General features: G+C 39.3%; 1 protein-coding gene across 2 annotated transcripts in view; it reads left to right on the forward strand.

Annotated features, from left to right (window-relative positions):
* The first annotated feature begins 281 nt into the window (after positions 1-281).
* The window catches only part of CDK6 (cyclin dependent kinase 6), a 229,692-nt gene continuing 207,629 nt past the window's right edge, over positions 282-22,344 (forward strand). Inside the window, exons 1-2 of one of the 2 annotated variants that reach the window (XM_024767027.1) lie at positions 282-353; positions 536-1,143. In XM_024767027.1, coding sequence (XP_024622795.1) covers positions 911-1,143 — 233 coding nt within the window. In that variant the 5' untranslated portion in view covers positions 282-353; positions 536-910. Of the gene's footprint in view, positions 424-535; positions 1,144-22,344 lie in introns of both variants that reach the window. The other variant, XM_024767026.1, reaches the window with a different exon arrangement.

Consider the following 22,344-nt stretch of genomic DNA (forward strand, 5'->3'; position numbering starts at 1 on the left):
CCTGGGAGCCCCCACCCACATTCTGCGGCCGCACACCAGTGGACCCGCGGTCTCTCCACACCAGGTTGTGCACGACCCCGAAACGCCCCACGGCATCCCAGGAGCCCCTCTCCCTGCACCTCCAGGCCTGGGCAGGCGGGGAGGGTAGCAGCACAGCACAATGATATAAGGATAAATATTAAGCCGTGACATTGACGTGCCCGGCGCCTCCCCTCCCCCGCGCTCCCGGCACACTCTGGGCTGCTTGGCACGCCCCCTCTCGTTCCACTGCGTCTCGCGCCCCGCGCTCATCCCCGAGGGGCCCCTGCAACCTCTCCGCGCGAAGACGGCTCCAGCTCTGCAGGGAAAGAAAAGTAACTTCGCTTTTCTCGGAGGAACCAGGAAGGATTAAGCGGCCTGGGAGAGGGCAGGAGCTCGCAGAGGGTAGCGAAGGGGGCTTCGTAAAGGAGGAGGAGGGGTGTCTACAGGAACCCCGAGGAAGGCGCCTGGGATGTCTGATTACACTTTCTTCTTGTCCTCCCGTCTCCTCTTTTAGGTGGAAGGACTGTGGAGTGAGACGCGCTCGGGCAAAGACTATGTAATCGCCTTGGTGCCTGAACAGAGGACTGAGCTTCGGGGAGGGAAGAGGAGGGATCGGCTTGCTCCTCGGCGACTCGGCAGGCGGAGTTTCGCAGCGGCGGCACCAGGGTTGTGCCCGCCCGCGGGGAGGTCGCTCCATCCAGCCCCGGTGGCCGCGAGAGTCCGAGCGCCGGACCGCGGTAGTCGGCGGGGTGAGAGAGAGCGAGATCGAGCTCTAGGGCGCGAGGGAGCGGGCCGTGGGGTCCGGGAGGAGGCGAGCAGCGGCCACGAGCGAGCCGAGCGCGCCCCCCGCCCGCCCCAGCGGCGCCGTGCCGGGCGGCGTCCGGGCGGCATGGAGAAGGACGGCCTGAGCCGTGCAGACCAGCAGTACGAATGCGTGGCGGAGATCGGGGAGGGCGCCTATGGGAAGGTGTTCAAGGCCCGGGACCTGAAGAACGGAGGCCGTTTCGTGGCGCTGAAGCGCGTGCGAGTGCAGACCGGCGAGGAGGGCATGCCGCTCTCTACCATCCGCGAGGTGGCGGTGCTGAGGCACCTGGAGACCTTCGAGCACCCCAACGTGGTCAGGTGAGCGGTGGAGCGGCGCCCGCGCCGTCTGGGGCCGCGCGCCGTGGGAGGGCCGGGACTGGGATCCTGGGGCCCACGAAGATTGAGGGGCAGGGGGGCGGCTAGGGAGGCCCGGCGCGACCCGTTGACCTTACGGAGTGAGAGTAAGTTTTGTCCACAGAGGCACGAGCCAGAGCCGGTGACCTTGCCAGACAGCGAACAGAAAGACAAGTCATAAAATGTGACCTGCGCAGGCCTCCTTGCCGCTGTGCAAGTTCTAAGTGTTTTCTCCCTGCCCACCCTGAAAGGCATCCAGAAAGATGGGCTTCTTTTAGGGACAGAACAGGCCAACCTGAGACGCACCCCTCCAGCCCCAGCATGGTTTCCATGGCCATTGGGGGAATTTTTGAGAGAATGAGTGAGAGGTCTGAGGATATGGTGATAATTAGTAGAAAGAAAGCTTTATTGTCGGGGCCTAGTAGAAATAAGGTTTAAAAGTACAGAAACTTTTAAGAATAGTTTTGCCAGTCACACAGTTTCTTTTTATTAACGTTGCATAATAATAAGGATTTCTGATGGTCTGAGGACTTCAGTGCTGATGCCCAGTTTGTGTCATTTAAAAAATTTCTTCCCAAAATGTTACCTGTTTGCATTACTTTATGTCTCTGGGCCAGCATAGTCCTTAGACTCCTTCTCCAAAGGGCCAGATGTGAGTCCAGGTTGTGGAATCTTTATATTCTAAAGGTCCTGCCCTTTCTTTTCCTGGGTGGGTTGTGCTGGTGGGTGAGGAGGCACCAGTACTTATAGCCTCTCTTGTGTGGTAACCAGTATTAAACCAAAGTGTGTGTCACTTAAGATAATGATGTTTTCTTAGTGATCCTGGAATTTCCCCATTGTGTGTTTGACATTGTGTGGTGTGTCATCCTTTTCTTTTTAAAACAGAGGTGCATAGTTTTAAGCTGAAAAGGAATGCCCAGAAACTTCTACAAATCAGGGTGTGATTTCACCTTTCTCAACTCCTAAGATAGTATGTTCCAAAAAGGAGGTCTTGAGGTCTTCTTCCTGTCTTCTCATCCGTCTAGGGGTTCTGTTCAACAAATATGTGTCTACTACTGTATGTGTGCTGTGGATGAAATTTTGTAAATAAGCACAGCTAAATATTTTTGTAAAAAGGTCAAACAGTTTAACATTAGTCATCAAAGTGGAGAGACCCAAGGCTGACCTTTGAAATACCAAGCCCTCTGTAGTTTCAGGGAGCCCAGGTATCTACAGAATCTTCCTGGGAGGTTTCAGCTTGTCTCCTCTTATCCCAGGTTGGATGATTTGTGTTGTGCTTTGTTCCTGACACAGTCAGACTCAGGCTAGAAGGCAGCAAAGAATCATAAATACCTAAATAAAGTAGTAAATGGCTATAATGACAGGACCCTAATATACCTCTATTTTAGCCAGTAAAGAAGAGAGGGACAAAAGATAATGAGACTGAGGGAATCAGTGTTTTAGGAAGATGGGATTATAAATAAAAGCAATAGGTAACCTTTTGTGTGTGTGTTTTCTTTGTGGAAAAACAACAAAAACCCTTTTGGGGAGTCTTTTGTGATATTGGAGAGAAAAGTTAAGGGTACATTTTGTCCCCTGTAACTTAGTTATCTTCCTAGTGGAATCACCTAGACACTTCCCAAAGGGTGAATTCCACCACTAGAATTGTAGGTCCAAAGTTCTTGTTTTATTTTGTCTGTTACCTTTGGATAGTGTCCAGTTAAGGATGATTATCATGTATATAAATAAAATCATGTTCTTCCAATTGTAGCAGTGTTACAGAGGCACCCCGGTGTAACATCCTTTAAAAAACACAATTTATTCTTGTGACAAAGGAAGGTGGTTTTTGTCATTGTGCTGGTAGATTTTGGCTAATCCATCTTATTCTCTTGATTTATTCTCTTGAGGTTGGCATGTCTTTACAGATTTCTAACTAACCCATGTCTTGGATTCTATACTGAGAATTTTTAGGAGACTATACTTACAAGTTGAAGACAAAGGCATCATTTTCTAAAACTATGTCACATGTTAAGTGGTGATGATGACATCTACCTCTTAAGAATTGTGAGGAGAAACTGAGATAGTGTATATGAAAACACTTCGTAAATTTAAGAATGCTTCAAATGTCCACGTATTATTTGTGTTCAGGCAGGTTAGCATGGCCCTTGCCATGGAGAAAGTTCCCAGTAAGGCCTCAGTTCACCTGACCTTTCCTGTAGAACAAGTCATACTCAAGCCCAGACATTACAGGCTCTGGAACCAAGAAGCTCCTTGAATATAATGAGACTGTAGTTTGTCAGAAGAGACCATCAGTCAAATGCCATGAAATTCAGTGACACTTCAGAAAATTATTGATGATGTCATCCTCACGAGCTGCAGATCTCCATTCCGTTTTGTTTCCTTCCTGTTTCTTCTCTTCCACTTCTGCCTTGGGGCAATTACTGGCCCCCTAGTCTTAGCTAGACTAGGAATTCAGATTTTAGAGGATGCTGATATTTGTTCAGGCAGGATCAGGAAGTCAAGCACAGGTGACAACAAATTCTTTCCTTCCAAGGGAGAGTTGTCAAAGTTGGGCCCCCAAACCTGTGATTTATTGTTGTCCCGCAGGATCCGTTTTACAGTCCTATGGCTGGTTCTTTAAAGGTTTCTTAAAAGGGCAGACGCCTTAATAAGTGCCTTCAAGTCACAAGTAATTGATCATGATCATAGGCACCTCCCACAGATAGTTAAGCTTCTAAGCTTGAAGGAGCATAATAAACATATTCATTTTTCAAAAGTTTAAGATTTAATTTCGATGGATTTGCCAGAAAAACTGTCTTGTTATTGCTGGCACTGGTACTGCCTGCATGCACAGGGATGATAACTTGAAATTCTTGCTTACCTGTGCTTGATATATCCCAGGCCCAGGCTCGATCAGCCAGTCAGTGTCTGGGATGTAGACTTACTTGTATTTTGCAGTTGGTAATCCCAAATCCTGGAGACTTTGCCAGAATCACACTTCAGTATCAGCTTACATTAGAGCTTCTGCACTCCACAAACGAATCCTATTTTACATTCTGAACTAAATATATATAGTAGATAAAATAATATGTTTTATCAGCAATCTGTTCATTCATCAAATATTTACTGAGGGCCCAGTATTTGCCAGATAGTGCTGGAAGCTGGGGATACATCAGTGAACAAGTCAAAAAAAGTCTCTACATTTACAGAACTTAACCTTGTAATGGGATGAGCAGTTCTTTTATCTTTTTAAAAATTCAGTTCTCTTTATTTCCATTGGCTTGTTTTGCTATATTTAAGCTAACCATTTTTTTCAGAGCAACTAATATTTGTGGTAATTTGGTTACCCTGAATTTGCTGATTGAATAGTTAGATAACTAAAACACTAATCAGAATCAAATGCTTTTGGGGGATTAAATTTCACTTTAGGCACATACAAAGAGATCTGTATAAGAAGACGTTGACATGTAATTAATAGATACGAACATTTGAACTCCACTTACTCAACAGGGATTTAGGAAAGGACCTACTGTTTAAAAAACGTGGGGTTAGGTGCTGGGAAAGATACTTGGGTAAATCATACCTGGCTACTCCTCCCAAGTAATTCCCCTGTGTTTGAAGAAGTAAGATGATCACCAAAACCCCGTACATGATAGTATCATGTCACTACAAAGTCCTGGTAAGTGCTGTCAGTGTTGTCTCCAGGGATTAAATTTTTTAGTGTAGCAGTAAAGGTAATTCAAATTCAAGTGCTGGTCCATGAAACTAAAACTCATGGTATTTCAGTGAGTAAACTTGTGTCTAAATATGTTAAGTTATGATTATTAGCATATTTAATTACTGCTTAAAAACGCCAGAAAAATGCGTGCAGCTCAATGATTATTAGGTCATAACCTCAGGTGGGTTAGTTCATGGGAATCCTGAATAAAAGTGTTGTTTTGTAGGTGAATAATATGTTTATTAGGGCTTGTCTCAGTGAAGGCAGGAAAAGCAGGAGTTTAAATTGCCTTTTTAAATGTCAGTATGTGAAAAGTATGTTTGGTCTTTCATTCTCTAACAGTTCCTGAGAAGGTCCCAATTTATTGAGCTTATTTAGTAAATACACATTTTCACAATGATGTTCTGCCCATTCCTTGTTCCTGCAGAACTTGGTAGTGCTGAATTGTTGCCATTGATTGCACTGTATCCTTTTTTTTTTTTTTTTGCTGTACACGGGCCTCTCACTGTTGTGGCCTCTCCCCTCTCCCGTTGTGGAGCACAGCCTCCGGACGCGCAGGCTCAGCGGCCATGGCTCATGGGCCCAGCCGCTCCGCGGCATGTGGGTTCTTCCCAGACTGGGGCACGAACCCGTATCCCCTGCATCGGCAGGCGGACTCTCAACCACTGCGCCACCAGGGAAGCCCTGCACTGTATCCTTTTTACACAACTATTATCACCGTGGAATTACTAGAAGTTCTCTATCAAAGAGAAAATGGCTTCTAAAAGGGAAACTTGTATAAATGTGAATATCTTTTGGTGTATTTTCTTATGTTTAAGACAAGGGTAAATGGATATCTATGAAAATAGACTCCTTGTTAAAAGTAAATTACCCTTAAAAAAATATGCCTCACTATTGATGATTTTCTAGGAATGTTTTTTAAGAACAAAACATCCAGTACTCACACTGTGTCGTTGGAAACTCATGAATATTAGGGTTGAAAGATACTTTGGAAGTCTTTCAACCCTTTTATATTATAGATAAAGAACCTAAAGGCCAGAGATCAGGCAGCTTGTCTGTCATGCCATTTTAAAGTCATTGACTTTCTCTAAAATCTGAGTAGCAATTTTAAAATAATTCTTTTTGTTTGGTGGAAGAAGTTAACTCAAGTGGGTACATTTCTAGTTCGGAAAATATGAGCTATATGTAGACAAAGGTGATAGTTTGCCAGGAATAAATGACATATCAACTCAGGAAATTCCTGAATTCTGCAGTATGCCTTACTGAAGTAAATCTGTAAAAAGTGTGATGATTATCCATTAAATTCTGCTTTTAAGGAAGTTGGGTAATAACTATGATTATTTAAATAGCTGGAGTTAAATAATAATATGGGTAAATAATGTAGTTAAATAATTAAGTAATAATATTGAATTCATTTTAGACAGAATAGTTAAAACATCTAAATGCTTGGAACTCGTCATATGAATGAGCTATTACATAATGCGGCTCTGGCATCTAATACCCATTTAGTGAAATAAATACCATAATACTTGAAAATTAGGTAGCATAACAACCTCTAGACACCTAAGCAAATATGTTTTACCCATGCTTCTTGAAGAACTAGTAACATGATTTCTATTTCTTATGAAGTTCAGATAAGCTTCTCAGTCTTCTTAGGAAAGAAATTAATTGTGAGCTTCCTGCTGTGGTAGAACATAGCAGGGATGAAATCTGGGTGCAGGAGGAGTGGCAGTAGAAGAAGGTAGTATTGGTAATGTTGGGCTATGTTCAAGGGCCAGGAGGTAGCACTGAAAATGGACACAGGTGGTTGGTAACAAGCCTGCCTACATAAAGGTTACCATTTGAGTGGTGTTCTGTAGATGCTAAGTCTACTGGGACAGGCAGGTGAGCAGTCAGAGGAAGGAGTTTTATAAGAGCCACTGGGCAGTTGTTTTGAATGTCACCAGTGTGCTACCATACTTGATTTTGTTTTACCAGCTGCACATGTAACTGCTCTCCACTGAGGTGAAATGAAGGCATCTTAAGGCATGTGGCAGGAATCTGTGTGAGTGTGCAGTAGTAGCCTGGAAGTCTATTTGGGATGGAATCATTATTAAACACTTAGTAGTTTACCTAAATTTGGACAATAACTGACTTTGTCATTTAAGTAGGCATTTTAATTATTGATTCCTATTTACCCTTCCTAAAGGATTTTAGTTCAGTAGAGTTAGAATCACAGTATAAGAATTTTTTCTTTGAAGAGGGTCTTAGGTTTAACCTAAACCAACCCCCTTTGGCCTGTGTAGGAATTGTTTTGTAAATGCATAAAAGAATTGTCTTATTTTTAGTGGGCTATTTTATTCCTTAGTTATATGCATTGTAGATACAAACTGAGGATAACTAAGGTTCAAACGCAGGTTTATATCCAGTGTTAACAGAACAGGATGACTAATGGTCACTGCATATTAGAAAACATTCCCTTGGGATAGAAAAATATTTTGTTTAATGATTTTATGTTTGCTGACTTGAAAACAAGGATTGTGTGTAGCTTTTATATTCCTAAATAACAGTGTCCATACTGTTAGTTGCCCAATATGTTTCCTGAATGAATGATGTAGAATAAATTAAATTATAGACCCCTTAGATGAGAACTTTTCATCCTTTTAGAGTTGCATATAGCATTAGTAGGTATCTCCGCCTAACACTGGGAGATTATTGGTATTAACTGTACAGTATCTGTATACCAAGGCTATATAATAAGAGCATTCAAATACTTATTGATATTTTAAATTTTCCCTGTGACTGTCCATTTTTTCGTCTTTAGTACTAGCTTCAACTTTGATCGGATTTCCTTGTGTTCTTCGTGTGCGTTTGCTGCATGTATCCTACAGTCCGACTGACTAATCCATTTCCCCTACATATATATGCTCCTTGCCATCACCTCTTCGACTTTAGTTGGGGCTGATCTCAGAATGTGTACACAGTGTTCCTCCCTGTACCACTCTTTCCACCTGTTGAAGCATCCGTCAGAACCAAGCTCTAATGCCACCTTTTTGTGTGTGTGGCGTACTCCTTAGTACCTTCATTTGGATAAAATTTCTGTTTCCTTTGAACCCTGACAACTTTGGCCCTCCCTTATGGCACTTAGTATATGTCTGCTCTTTAATATTATTATGTCTGTTATTTAAGATATAATATTAATCTTCCCCCCCACCCACCATTTTCCACAGCCCAGCTGTGAGCTCCTTGAGGCAGGGAATGTGTTTTGGGTCATGTCTGTTTACATTCTACATCCAGTGGAAATAAATGAACAAGTGAATGAAATAATGGAAAGGACGTCCAGTTACTAAGTAAGGCACCACGTGGATTGTTTCCATCACATGAATGTTAATACTAAGGAGTGTCAAATAAAGAGGGAAAATGGATCTGTATATTGGGTTATGCTTACTTGGTTTCCTGGGGATAATAAATACTGAAAAGAGAAAGTTTCATTTTTGTTTTATTCCAATCTTTATAGTTTTTCTTAAAGTGAGTTTTAAAATTTAAGTAATTCCCATAGTTAACTGTACAGTCTTGGACTTAATTTATATACTGTAGAGAAGACATTAACATTAGGAAATGTGCACACATTCAGTAAAAGTTGAAAACGGTTTGCACATTTTTAAGTGTAAGAATGTAGGGTATTCTGGATACACTTTAATCAATTGCTTGAATTCTTTTACTTTTTTTCCCCACTAATTTGGCTTTCTGTACTGGAAAAACCCTTGTTTTCTTGTTCCTTGCTGTATCCCAAGCACTTAGCGTGGTGGCCAGCATCTTGTAGCCCAGAATAAATATCTGTGAATGAATGAATGAGTACATGCCATCTAGGATTTCAGAATTGATTTTTTTTTAGTCAGAATTGGGTAATAATGTCTGAAAGCATATGTAAGATCTATAGCTTTCAACAAGTATTTATTGATTATCTGCCGTATTAAGCATTTTGTTAAACTTGATTGACAGTGATTACAGAAACTACCTACATCTTGAAATGTTTACCCCCAAAATGGTATTAACTCTGAAATTTGTTTCAAAATGGGGTAGAGCTGAAACAAGCTGAACATTGTTGAAGCTGTGGAAGTTCTTTATACTATTCTCTCCTCATTTGTATATATTTGAAATTTTCCATTGTAATAAGTTTAAAATATGTTCCCAGTCAGGGACTAAGAGAATAATTGATTCTATTCTGACTCCTCTGTCTATTAGCTGAGTGACCTGGAGTTTCCCACAATAAAATAGAAATTATTACAACTCTTTTGACCTGAGAGTTACTATGATCAAATGGAATTATGTCTATGAAGGTCAAATATTACACAAATATAAGATATTAACAAAACAAATTCTGCCCTTGAGTAGTTTATAATTTTGTGGAGGAAACTGACATGTACACAGATATCTGTATTGCTGATTGGTAGTGCTTTCATCCCCCCCCCACACACACACACAATGTGAAAGTATGAATGGAACTAGGTATTTCTGAAAAGTATTGGATTTATAGTAATTATAGTAAAGTACAATCTTTAATCTATGTATTGGTAATTTGTGTCGCCTTTACCCAATACTGTATCCTATTCACTAATGGATTTATTGTGGGCAAGTCTGAGGACATAGCACTCCTGAGAACAGATTGTCAAAATTGTTGGGAGTTTGATGATTTCTTTTTTATTTCACTATTCAAATTAACTCAAAGAGGAGTTGAATTCTTTGTTCGTTCTTTCTCCCTCTCTTTTTTAATTTCAAAATCTCAAACAATTATTCCTTTTGAGGTTACACATTGGAATTGCTGCTTGTTTGTTTTCTGAGGCTCTTATGGCATGACTGCCTTATGACATTTCAAATTTCCTTTCATATATTCTGTGTTTAAGTCATTAAGACCTGTCCACAGAAAGGAAGCAGTTCTCTTTCAGGGGCAGTAATCTCTAGTGAAATATATTTTTTATTTTGTTTCCTTTGATTGCTAAGTAATCTCAAAATTTTCTGTGTTAGGTATTCCTAATGATTAGTATAAAACATTTACTTTTCCTAAAATGTTTTCCTTTTAGAAGGTATAAAAGTGTAAAGTTGGGAACGTTAACACTTAACCCTGTTCAGCAGCAGAACAAGAAAAACAAAAGACGTCTTTGCATTTAAAATTTTAGGTTATTGTCTCTGACCAGTACATTTTAAAACCTTCTGGTGGAAATCAAGAAACTATCTGAGTAGTTTCAAGCTGAGAGTTTTAGATGATGTCATCTATGTTCCAACTGTGTAGAATCACCTAAAGAAGTTATTAAATAGCCTTGGGTAAAAATGGGATGTTTTCTTGTTGAGCCATAAGAAAGCAAGAGATAGATTTAGAGATTGGGCTAGAATGGACTGTTGTTGTTGATCATGAATGAAGTGTATTTAAATTATGGAAGTCCCCTTAAAGAACTAGGACAGCATCCCTTCTTTGAAATAACACACTTCTTACATATTAAGACACAAAAAAGAGTTGCGACATCCTTTTAGTCATTACAAATTATTTGAAGCCCGTGAAGTTTAATCAGTGGTAATTTAGCTAACCAAGAGTTCATTAGACTAGAACTTAGGGTTGATGATGCCAGTTGGGTCCTCAACTAAACCAGTTAGTTTTGCAAAGAGAAAAAGATTGACTCAGAGGGATGGGATTGGTTTCCAGGAGAACTATACAAAAGCATGGTTGAATCGGTGGTACCAATTCCTGATCCTAGAAAAACAGGATTTTTGAGATGAGTCAAGAGTCGCATCTTTGTTTATGAAAAACGGTATAGTTTTTTTTTTCCCCCACTTTAGTTGATGAAATAAAATTGAGAGGTGAAACCATCATTAGGCCAGTAGAGAATGGTCAAGAGATGTATCTTATGAACTGAAAGGACCACATGCTCATTAAAAGGAGGGAAGAATGTGGCAGAAGATGAGCTAAGTTGGGGTAGAGGTGAGAGATAGTGTATGGTGAAGATGTAAAACAGTGACAGAACCTGGCATTGCTTACGTAAATCTGAATTTTCTTAGACTTCAAAATTTGAAACCTAGTGATCTGAAAGTAGATGAAAATTCTGGCACGTTTGGAAAGACCACAGCCAGTGCTTGTTGAATAAGTAAACTCAGACTATCATTCTTTTAATTCCATAATGATAAAAATGTCATAGTTGTCTGATTGCTTTTTCTTGGGAGCCTTATTTTAGCCATCTTTACATTGTCCATTGTGCCTCGCACTCAAATATGTTGAAGTAATGCATGAATTAATATAGAATGTTAGTTACCCATTAGAAATGTTCTAATAAGCTCCATGAGAGCAGGAAGTTTTGTCCATTTTGTTCAGTGCTTTTATCCTCAATATCTAGAACAGTGCCTGGCACATAAATATCTGTTGAGTGACTTACTGAATAATTAAACTGGGAGCAAAGATTACTCTTTTACACAAGTTTTATGAGAGTAAAAGTGTATATTAACACCAAAATTCAGCACATATGTTATTTTTCTATTCACTCATTAGTATTGCATTTAAAACTCTAGGATTATGTAGTCTCTAATAATTATAGTAATAAATTGGATTATGACTTAGCGATTAGGAGTTATTTAATAATTTACTGATTAGCAAGTAGACTGGACACTAAGATATATCCTCTCTGAACTAATTCTTCTACTGATGTTTTCATTCAATTATGAACATAATTTTATATAAACAATATTAACTGGCATTTTATATGGTTGTATCATTTGCGGCAGAATTGACTTAGATGTTTTGGTGGGAATTTTAAGACATAGTTTCAGATTCTCTGGGTTGTGAAATGTTATAAAAAGGATTGACATACATTCTCTTAAAGAGTTTGACATAAGTTGTAAAGTCGTTGTATAAGCGTCTGTAGCTGTCCTTACGAGTGGCTAGTCCCATCATGAACCTTGTCCCAGTACTCCTATTTGGTGCTGCCATTCCAAGCACCTTTCTTTTCTGCTTAGATCAGTTGATTATCATCATCTAAGGGGTCTGACATTACTTAGTTATGACTACTACTACTAATAATAATAATGGAAAGAAAAGGAGAAAAAAGTGAAAGAGGAAGGAAAAAAGGGAAGAATGGAATGGAATAGAATAGGAAAAGATAGAATAGGGTGAAAATCTCTGGTGGTCCCAGTCGATTGTCAGGTATGTTGCAAGGAGTTGTTACTAAAGTAGAATACCAAGGGAGTCGTTTGTCGTTTTTTATTTAAAGTGATTACATTTTCTGTTAAAGAAATTGTTCTGATAAATATTGCTCTGTAGTAAATTACCCCAGAATTTAGGGGCTTAAAACAACCATTTTCTTATGTTCAAGGATTCAGTGGCTGGGGAACAGAGCACAGTGAGAATGGTTTATCTTTCTGATGTCTGAGGCTTCAGCTGGCGTCGACACAGCAGCTGAGGGTTTGATTCATCTTGAGATGATGTCTTCATTCTCAAGTCTGGTGTTCATGCAAGCTGGTTGATGTAGGCTAGGACCTGAGCTGGGGCTGTGGATCAAAGCACCTACACCTTGCCGCTCCATGTGTCCTGGGCTTCCTCTCAGCATCCAGGCTGCAGAGTAATTGGACTTACATGAAGACTGATGGCTCCAAAAGCCACTCAGTGTCCTTAGGAACAGGCAGTGTTACTTTTGCCATGTTCTGCTGGTTAAAAGTGAGTTCAAAGCCCCACAGATTCAAGGGGATGGGACATATACCGTCTCTTATTAGAAAATGTTAAAGAATTTGTGCCCTCCCTTTTTTTGGTAATCATGACATTCGCGCTTGGTGATTAGTGTAGAAGAGTATGTGATAAAAAAGCAAGGTTCCTGTCCCACCTATCCCTATTCCCAGTACTCAGATACAACTCCTTTTAACTCTATTTTTGGTGCTTCTGATAGTTCCTTTGCCCGTAAATCTAGATAATATGTTATGCTCTATTTCTTTTTCTTCTTTTTTTTTTTTTTGGCGGTACGCGGGCCTCTCACTGTTGTGGCCTCTCCCGCTGCGGAACACAGGTTCCGGATGCGCAGGCTCAGCGGCCATGGCTCACGGGCCCAGCCGCTCCGCGGCATGTGGGATTTTCCCGGACCGGGGCACGAACCCGTGTCCTCTGCATCGGCAGGCGGACTCTCAACTATTGCGCCACCAGGGAAGCCCGCTATGCTCTATTTCTTGATATCTAAACTTCAGATAATAACTATTGACTTCCTACTCCAAAAGATGAAGATTTAGCTCATCAGTACTACTCCCTGTTTATCTCCCTGTTTTGTTATATAGGGATATTTTTATTTTTTATAATGATTTAAAATAATATCCTTAAACATCATTTTTTTGTTCTTTCTCTTTTGAAAGTATCTCTTGATCCAGCATTTAGTAAGAGAAGAATTTTTTATTTCCCTAACCTTTCCTCTACCTTTGTAACTCCCTTTAACATCACAGCTTCTATCAGCTACTTTGCTAGAGTTGTTAAACATTTGCATTCTGTTTTGTAACCACAGTGTAGGTTCAATGTTATAACCCTATGAGGCTGAAGGAGTCCTTCTTTCTTAAATAAAGACATCTGGATTCTCTTCTCTTATTCTGCATCACTTTAAAAAAATTACACCCTATTTTAGTGTACTGCTTTTTCAAACCATGACTTTTTTGTGTTGCTTTGTTTTTCCTGGAGTTTATAGTTGCCTTTCTGTTTTTCTTGTACTGCTTGCCTTTATCACAGCCTAAACTTTTTCTTTTCAAATACTTCATCATACCGTCTGTTTCTGTTGAATTGCCCCATTTCCTGAAGTTTCTCTGAAGTTTTGGTTTACTTTGGGTTGGTTATTTACAGGCTTGATGAACAGTTGTCTTCCTGGGACTTTTTTTCACTACTCCTCTGACTTTGAGCCACTCATTCCTGCATCCTGTCTCTTCCTCTAGTGATTCACACCCTTTTGCTAGTGTACATTTGTGAGTAACTTCCTAAGAAATTGTTTATGGGAGGTAGACTTTCTGAATCCTCACCTATTTGGAAACATCTTTGTTGAACCTCTCATTAGATTATTACTTGACTGTTTTTAGAAATCTAGGATGAAAAATTTTGCCACAGAACATTGCTTTCTCTGTATTCAGTGTTGCCAATGAGAAATCATCTACCAATATGATTTTCTAATTAGTTTTTAGTGAATTTTTTTGTCTGGAAGCTGCTAGGCTGTGTTCTTCAGAAATATGTGACTAGGCATGGTGCTTTTTTAAGTTCAACTTGCTGGGCATTCCTTGGGATCTTTCTATGTGCGTATTTATTTTATTTTTAAAAATTACTTCTTTCTCTTTTTGTCCTGTTATTTCTTTCTGAGTTTCTCCTGTTAGTCAGATGCTATCTTTCAGTTGGGACCTCTAAGTCTCTTAAAGGTCAGTCTTACAGATTGACCTCTGTGTCTCTTACCTTCTTTTCCTCTATTTTCTAATTATTCTATTTTTTTTGGTTTTGCTTTGCTCTATTCTAAAGAAATCTTCTATATTATTTTCTAAACATCCATTGACTTTACATTATTTGTGGTTATATATATATATATTTTTTGTGGTTATATTTTTAACCTCACACCATCTTTTTTGTTGTTGTTCTCTGCTTGTTTTTTTTTTAAGCATCCATTTTATGGGTGTAATATGTTCTTGAATTGCTCTAAATTTTGAAAAAAATTCTCCATATTAACTCTGTTTTAGTCAGCATTTTGTTTTTATTTTTTTTGTTTTTCCTGTTGCTGGATTCCTTAAATGCCTGGTAATGTTTAGATATTCTTTTGTTTTTTTTAAAAAATGAAGTTTATTGAGATATAATTTACATCTGTAAAAGACATCCATTTTTAAAAAAAAATTGATTTATTTTTGGCTGCGTTGGGTATTCATTGCTGCGTGCGGGCTTTCTCTAGTTGCGGTGAGCGGGGGCTACTCTTTGTTGCGGTGCACCGGCTGCTCATTGTGGTGGCTTTTCTTTGTTGCGGAGCACAGGTTCTAGGCGCACGGGCTTCAATAGTTGCAGCACGTGGGCTCAGTAGTTGTGGCTCGTGGGCTCTAGAGCACAGGCTCAGTCGTTAATGGCGCATGGGCTTAGTTGCTCCACAGCATGTGGAATCTTCCTGGATCAGGGATTGAACCCGTGTCCCCTGCATTGACAGGCAGATTCTTAACCACTGCGCCACCAAGGAAGTCCCAAAAGACATCCATCTTAAGAGTTTGTTTTTTTATGAGGTCTGACAAATTTATGCTCTCATATAAACCACCATCACAATCAAGATCTAAAACATTTCCATTACCCCAAAAGTTCCCTTAGGCCCCTTTGCAGTCAGTCTCCTTCTCTACCCGGACCCCTGGCAACCACTAATCTTCTTTTTGTCATTATAGATTTTGTCCTTTCTAGAGTTTCATATACATGGTATCAAACAGTATTGCGTTCTTTTGTATCTGACTTTCACAGATATTTTTGAGATTCATTCATGTTGACTCTGTCAGTAGTACGTTCTTTCTCATTATATGGATTTGCCATAATTTGTTTATCCATTCACCTGTTGATGGTTATTTGTGTTGCTTCCAGTTTGAGGCTATTATGAGTAACGCTGCTATGAACATTCATGTACAGATCTTTGTGTTGATATGACACATGCTTTCATTTCATTTGGGGAAATATCTAGAAGTGGTTTACTGGCTTGTATGGCAAATGTGTGTTTAATTTTCAAAGAAACGGCCAAACTTTTCCAAACTGGTTGCACCATTTTACATTTCCACCAGCAATATATGAAAGTTCCATTTGATTTTCATCCTACTCAACACTTGGTATTGTCAGTCAGTCCTTTTAATTTTAACCATTCTATATTAGGTGTGAACTGATACCACATTGTGGTTTTAATTTGCATTTACCTAATGACTAGTGTTGTTGAACATCTTTTCATTTGCTTATTGGCCATTGTCTTACCTTCTTTTGGGAAGTATCTATGCAAATATTTTGACCATTAAAAAGACTGGATTATCCTATTGAAATGTAAGAGTTATTAATGTATTCTGGAATAGTCTTTTGTCAGGTGTATGTATTGCAAATATTTTCTCCAGGTCTTTGGCTTGCCTTTTCATTTTCTTAATGGTGTCTCTCAAAGGGGAGATTTAATTTTTCCAAAGTTTATCATTTTTTTCTTTGATGGTTTATGCTTTCTTTGTATCCTACCTTTGCTTACCCCAAAGGCACATAGATTTTTTCATGTTTTCTTCTAGAATTCTATAGTTTTGGCTTTTATGTCAAGTCAATGATACATTTAAGTTAAATCTGTGTGTGGCTTGAGGTAAGAGTCAAGGTTCATCTTTTTCCTATATGGATATCCATCTGTTCTAGCACCATTTATTAAAAAGACTGTGCCTTCTCCATTTTGAATTACCTTGGCACCTTTGTCACAAATCAATTGACCATATAAATTTCGGTCTATTCGTGGATTCTCTATTCTGTTCCATTGATTTATATATCTGTATTTTTGCCAATGCCATGATGTTTTACTATAGTCTTAACAGTAGGTATTGAAATCAGGTAGCGTAAGTTTTCCAACTGTTTTCTTCTTCCTTTTGAAAATCGTTTTTGCAATTTTGCCTGCTGAAATTTTGCTAAGAATTTTTACATCTGTGTTTGTGAAGGATATTGTTCTATAATTTTCTTTTTTCATAATGTTTCAGGTTTTGGTTTGGAGGTAATGCTGGCCTCATAATATGAGTTAATAAGTGTTTCCAGCTTCTCTGAAAGATTTTCTGAAAGATTTCATGTAGCATTAGTATTATTTTCTTTTTACACAATTAATAGAATTTACCAGTGAAGTCATTTTCCTTATGGGAAGGTTATTAACTTCAGATTTTATTTCCTTAAGGGACATGGGCCCATGTAGGTTGAATCACTTTTATAACTTGTGTTTTTCAGGGAATTCATATGTTTCATCTAGGTTTTTAGGTTTATTGGCATAAATTCTTTATCTTTATTTTCTTAATGTGTAGAATCTTTTTAATGTGTAGAATGTGTAGTGGTGTCCCCCTTTCATTTCTTTTTTTAATTTTTATTTTTGGCTGCATTGGGTCTTCGTTGCTGCGCGTGGGTTTTCTCTAGTTGCAGCGAGCAGGGGCTATTCTTTGTTGTGGAACATGGGCTGTAGGCGCGCAGGTTTTCTCTAGTTGAGGTGAGCGGGGGCTACTCTTTGTTGCGGTGTGTGGGCTTCTCATTGCGGTGGCTTCTCTTGTTGCGGAGCACGGACCCTAGGTGCACGGGCTTCAGTAGCTGTGGCACATAGGCTCAGTAGCTGTGGCTCACAGGCTCTAGAGTGCAGGCTCAGGAGTTGTGGCACATGGGCTTAGGTGCTCTGCGGCATGTGGGATCTTCCTGGACCAGGGATTGAACCTGTGTCCCCTGCATTGGCAGATGGATTCTTAACCAGTGTGCCACCAGAGAAGTCCCTCCCCTACCTTTCATTTCTGATATTAATAATTTGTATGTTCTCCCTTTTTTTTTGATAATACAGGTAGATTGTCAGTTTTGTTGATGATAAACCAGCTTTAGGTTTCATTAATTTTCTTTATCATTTGTCTAGTGTCTATTCCACTGATATTTACTTTTAGTTTTATTTCCTTTTCCTACTTACTTTGGGTTTAATTTGTTCTTATTTTTAGCTTCTTAAAATGGTAGCTTAGTTCATTGTTTTTACAATTTTCTTCTCTTCATTTTTCTTTTAATATTTATTTATTTTGGCTGAGCTGGGTCTTAGTCACGGCATGCAGGATCTTCATTGCGTCATGTGGGATCTTTTAGTTGCAGCATGCGGGCTTATAGTTGCAGCATGCAAGCTTCTTAGTTGTGGTATGTGACTTCTTAGTTGCAGCAAGTGGACTCTTAGTTGGGGCATGCATGCAGGATCTAGTTCCCCGACCAGGGATCGAACCTGGGCCCCCTGCATTGGGAGTGCAGAGTCTTACCCACCAGACCACCAGGGAAGTTCATCTTCTCTTCTAATATAAGCATTTATGTTGTTTTATTTGCTTCCCACAAATGTTGACATATTGTGGTTCCATTTTCATGTGTTTCAAAATATTTTAGCCCTATTTTGGTGATTTCTTCTTTGACCTGTGAGTTATTTCGATTTGTGTTTTTAAATTTCCAAAAATATACAGAATTTTTCAAATACCTTTCTGTTTAATTAAATGCTTTTGTGATCAGAGAACAACTCTATATGATTTTACCTTTTTAAAATTTAAGACTTGTTTTGGTCCATATAGTCTATCTTGGCATTTGTTCAATCTGATTCTTTTGAAAATATCTCCCATTTTCCTCTCATTATGTTCATGTTTTCCTGTAAGTCTTTGAGCATATTTATAAAAGTTGCTCTAACGTCTTTGTCTGCTCTTCCATAATCTGTGTTACTTCTGGGTCTGTTTCTATTGATTGATTTTTCTCCTGGTTATGGGCTACATTTTCCTATATGCATGCATATCTAATACTTTTTTATTGGATTCCAAGCAATGTGAATATTACATTGTTTACTGCTTGATTTTGTTCCATTCTTTTAGAGAATGTTGAACTTTGTTCTGATGGGCAGTACAGTTACTTGCAGTTCAGTTTGATCTTTCCAAGGCTTATTTTTAGCTTTTGTAAAATGAGGAGGGGAACTACTATACCTTAGGCGTTACTTCACGGGTAGTTAAGGCCCACTGCTAAGGTGGCTTTACCCTTTTGTGGTCTCTCCTCTTTGGTTAGTGGGAACTAGAAAGATTTCTTGCCTTGTGTGAGCTCTAGGAATCATTCAGTTTACACCATCCTGGTAATTGTTCTTCCTCAGAAGCAGTGTTTCGCCTGGCTTCATGCAGGTCCACGTGTGCAGGTTGATATTCAGGCAAGAACTCAATAGATCCCAGGTAGATTTCTGAAGCTCTTTTTCTGGGTAGCTTTTTCTTCAGTACTCTGTCTCACAAATTTTAGTCACCTTGGCTTCCTTGTCTTCTCAACTCTGATCTCTGCCTACTCAATTCAGACTATGGACCTCACAGGCTGTTCCTCCTCCCTGTGCCTGTGGTTTGGAAATTGCCTCCAAGCATAAAGCCAGGGCAGTCTAGGGCTCATCTCATTTGTTTCTGTTGTCTCAGGGGTGCAACCTGTAGTCCAGTATCTGAAAACAGTTGTTTCATATGTTTGTCCAATTCCTAGTTGTTAATGGCGGGTGAATAAGTCTTAACCCTTTTGCTTTCTTACTGCCTGTGTATCCATTAGTTTTTATAAAAACTGGGTAGGTGGTATAGCTATTTTTGCTACATTCCCTAATTTGGAGGACAGTATAATCATCTGGAAAGGAACTATAAATGTAGAAAGAACATCATCTCTTTCTTCCGTTACCTGTTGCACCTGGCTGTCTAAATTCATTATCATTCTAGATTTTCATGCTGTTAACATTCCATCCCTAAAGCCATCAGCTGGTATAAATCCATACACGTGCAGTAACCAATTTGACATCATACTGGGAATGTTAACCAGTTGATTTTTCTTAAAAGAAAAAAACTGAAAAAATAAACTCACTACGAATTAGTTCTTTGCAGGAATTTCCCATGTCTTGATGATTTAAAAGAATAAATTTTGCATGTAAATGAATTAATACAAGCTTAATTGAAGCTTGTTGGATACTCAAGATTACTCACTGTAGTGTGTTTTTGATGGAGACAGGAAGTGAAAAAGCAAGGTCTATGAGATTTGTGTGTGTGTGAAGTCGTTTAATGTTTCTCATTGAAGCTTTGGTCAGTAGGGTAAATGACTCAAGGTATCTGTTGCTGCTTAGCTGTTTTTAAGGGGGAATTTCCCCCATGTTCCTCCCCTCCCCAAAATAACTAATTATATGCTGGAAGTTTCAATACATTGTTCACAGTTTGTGAAGTCAGCATATTTCTGGAAGCTCACTGTGAATGTAATTCTTAGCTCTACTAATGCTTTTGTTTCTCCATCCCTGCAGCCAGCACTGTACTGTAAGGACACAATTCTATCGCTATTTTTTTTCCCCTCACATTTGATGTGGTAGTTTGCATACAGCTGCAGAGTAGACAGTTACCTTTGAAAGGAACATTTGGCTGCTCTAATTTGATTAAAGAAAACCACCTCAATCATTTCTAGACTGAGAACGTTTTCATTTTAACTTGGCAGTAGGAGTTGGGAATGTACTCACTGCGCTTAGATATGTGGGAGAGCAGTCAGGGAACAAAACCAACCGCTCAAATGAAGAAAGCTTTGGTGCAAATTTTTTTTTTTTTTTTTTTTTTTTTAAGGCAAGCAGTGTTATATAGGATTGATTCTCTTTTGGTCCCAAATTTTCTACAACCGTGGTTTTCACCTCCGTCTCCTTTTCACAGTTATTTACTTAGGAATTCCAATAAACTGATTCTGGCAGGGGTAAATTACTACCCTAACACGATTTGAAGGACTTTGAAGTCCTTGAAAATTATCCCATTTTTATATAGAAATAAAACCCCAAATCATAAATGACTGTGAATTGAATGTGCTTTCTCTGCCACTGTCGGGAATGGCCAAAAAAGTTTTTAGACCATAGGTATGCAGAACCAAGGTTGAGAATTTAGTTGTAGCTTGCATAGAAGAAAATTTCTCCCTTTCAGAAGCCTGCAGCCCCAGTGCTAGGCAGTTATCTCACATGTGTGTCCTTCGATTCTGAGATGGAAGATCTGATCACCCGGTTAGTGTGACAGTTGAAAATATATTCTGCTGATTGTGGGTTGGCATCAACTTCATAGATATTATTGAGAATGATTGAGCAGCGCCTTAGTCTCTGTTGGGTAAACCGTGAACAAATTCATGAAGCACAGTTCAGTAATTTAATGTATGGTATTCTTGGGAAACGTACTGTGTGGGCATCTTAAACTTGAAAGTTTGAGTGTTAAATATTAAATGGGCATTTGGAGACACAATGACATTATTATTTATTGAACAGTCCATGCCCACAGTGGCCGTGTCTTGAAGCTGCTATCTGATATGATGTCTGCCTGGGACTTGCTATCTGAAAGAAAACTAGGCAGACCTGATAGATTCCTGCTGGACTTAATCACTGTCCAAGAGAATGAGAGATGCACAAAATATTAGAACTCGAAGAGCACTTTGTGGAGTTCAGCCACCTATTCCATGAACAAAATCACTCTCCTTCAAAAAAAACAAAATATTCCAAGTGGTTGAGTGGTTGTATTAAGGACTGTTCAATAAATGTTTGCTGTTTGATAGAGCTGTGTTGTCATCGTGCATTCTTCTCCATCTTCTGCCATATTCAGGTGCTGGAGTCATTTCTACATTTAATCTCAAGACTTATGCACTTGAACTCACCCTAGTCTTATTCTTCTTTTTGAGAGTCAAGGGCCAAGAAGCAGTCTTCCTGTTCTGTTTTTACACACAGTAGAGAGAGTGTAAATCTTTTTAGTTCCATCTACATCACCAAAGTGTATGAGGATGGTAAAGGGACTGAAAAGATGACTGCCCAAAGGCCACTACTAAATCGGGGCTTGGGGGCTCAAGGTTTTTGGTGGATACAACTTTTAAATGTAGGTGAACCCCTGGCTAGCTCACAATGCTTATTCGTTCCTTAATATAACTGAATAATATACTACAATGCAATTAAGTATTGCAAAAAGTAATGCTTGCTGTTTTTGTTTTGCTCAGATCCTAAATAGCATCTTAAAAATAAAATGCTGGGCTTCCCTGGTGGCGCAGTGGTTGAGAGTCCGCCTGCTGATGCAGGGGACACGGGTTTGTGCCCCGGTCTGGGAGGATCCCACATGCCGCTGAGCGGCTGGGCCCGTGAGCCATGGCCGCTGAGCCTGTGCGTCCGGAGCCTATGCTCCGCAACGGGAGAGGCCACAGCAGTGAGAGGCCTGCGTACCACAAAAAAATTAATAATAATAAAAAAATAAAATGCTGATGATTAAAAAAATAATCATAAAATGCTGATGGTTTAATTTGAATAAGGTATTTGGAGACATGGAAATTCTGGAGGAAAATGCTGAATACTGATTCTCTGTGTCACTTCAAGCTTTCTGTTTCCTCAATAAAATATTATTGTAATATTTCTCATACATAATTGCCTTTTTTAAAGTATACTTTTGTATAGCCCAGTACTCCTGAACATTGCCCATGTACTATTATTAGTGTTCCCAGGTTTATCTTGTGTGGATTCTAACCTGGGTGACAGCCATCGAAATGCAATGAAATTATTGAGCATTTCTGATAAAATGTATAGAAGCTAGCCTGAGACCAAGGCCTTGTTTTGTTTCGATTTGTTTTTAAATAGGTAAGGAATGTATCATTCCTTTCTGCATGGCAGTTGTCTACTTCTTTTTTTCTAATTTATTTATTTATTTGGCTGTGTTGGGTCTTCGTTGCTATGCGCGGGCTTTCTCTAGTTGTGGCGAGCAGGGGCTACTCTTCGTTGCCGAGC

The sequence above is a fragment of the Neophocaena asiaeorientalis genome, unplaced genomic scaffold (assembly GCF_003031525.2).
Source record: "Neophocaena asiaeorientalis asiaeorientalis breed wild unplaced genomic scaffold, Neophocaena_asiaeorientalis_V1.1 scaffold70, whole genome shotgun sequence".
NCBI lineage: Eukaryota > Metazoa > Chordata > Mammalia > Artiodactyla > Phocoenidae > Neophocaena > Neophocaena asiaeorientalis.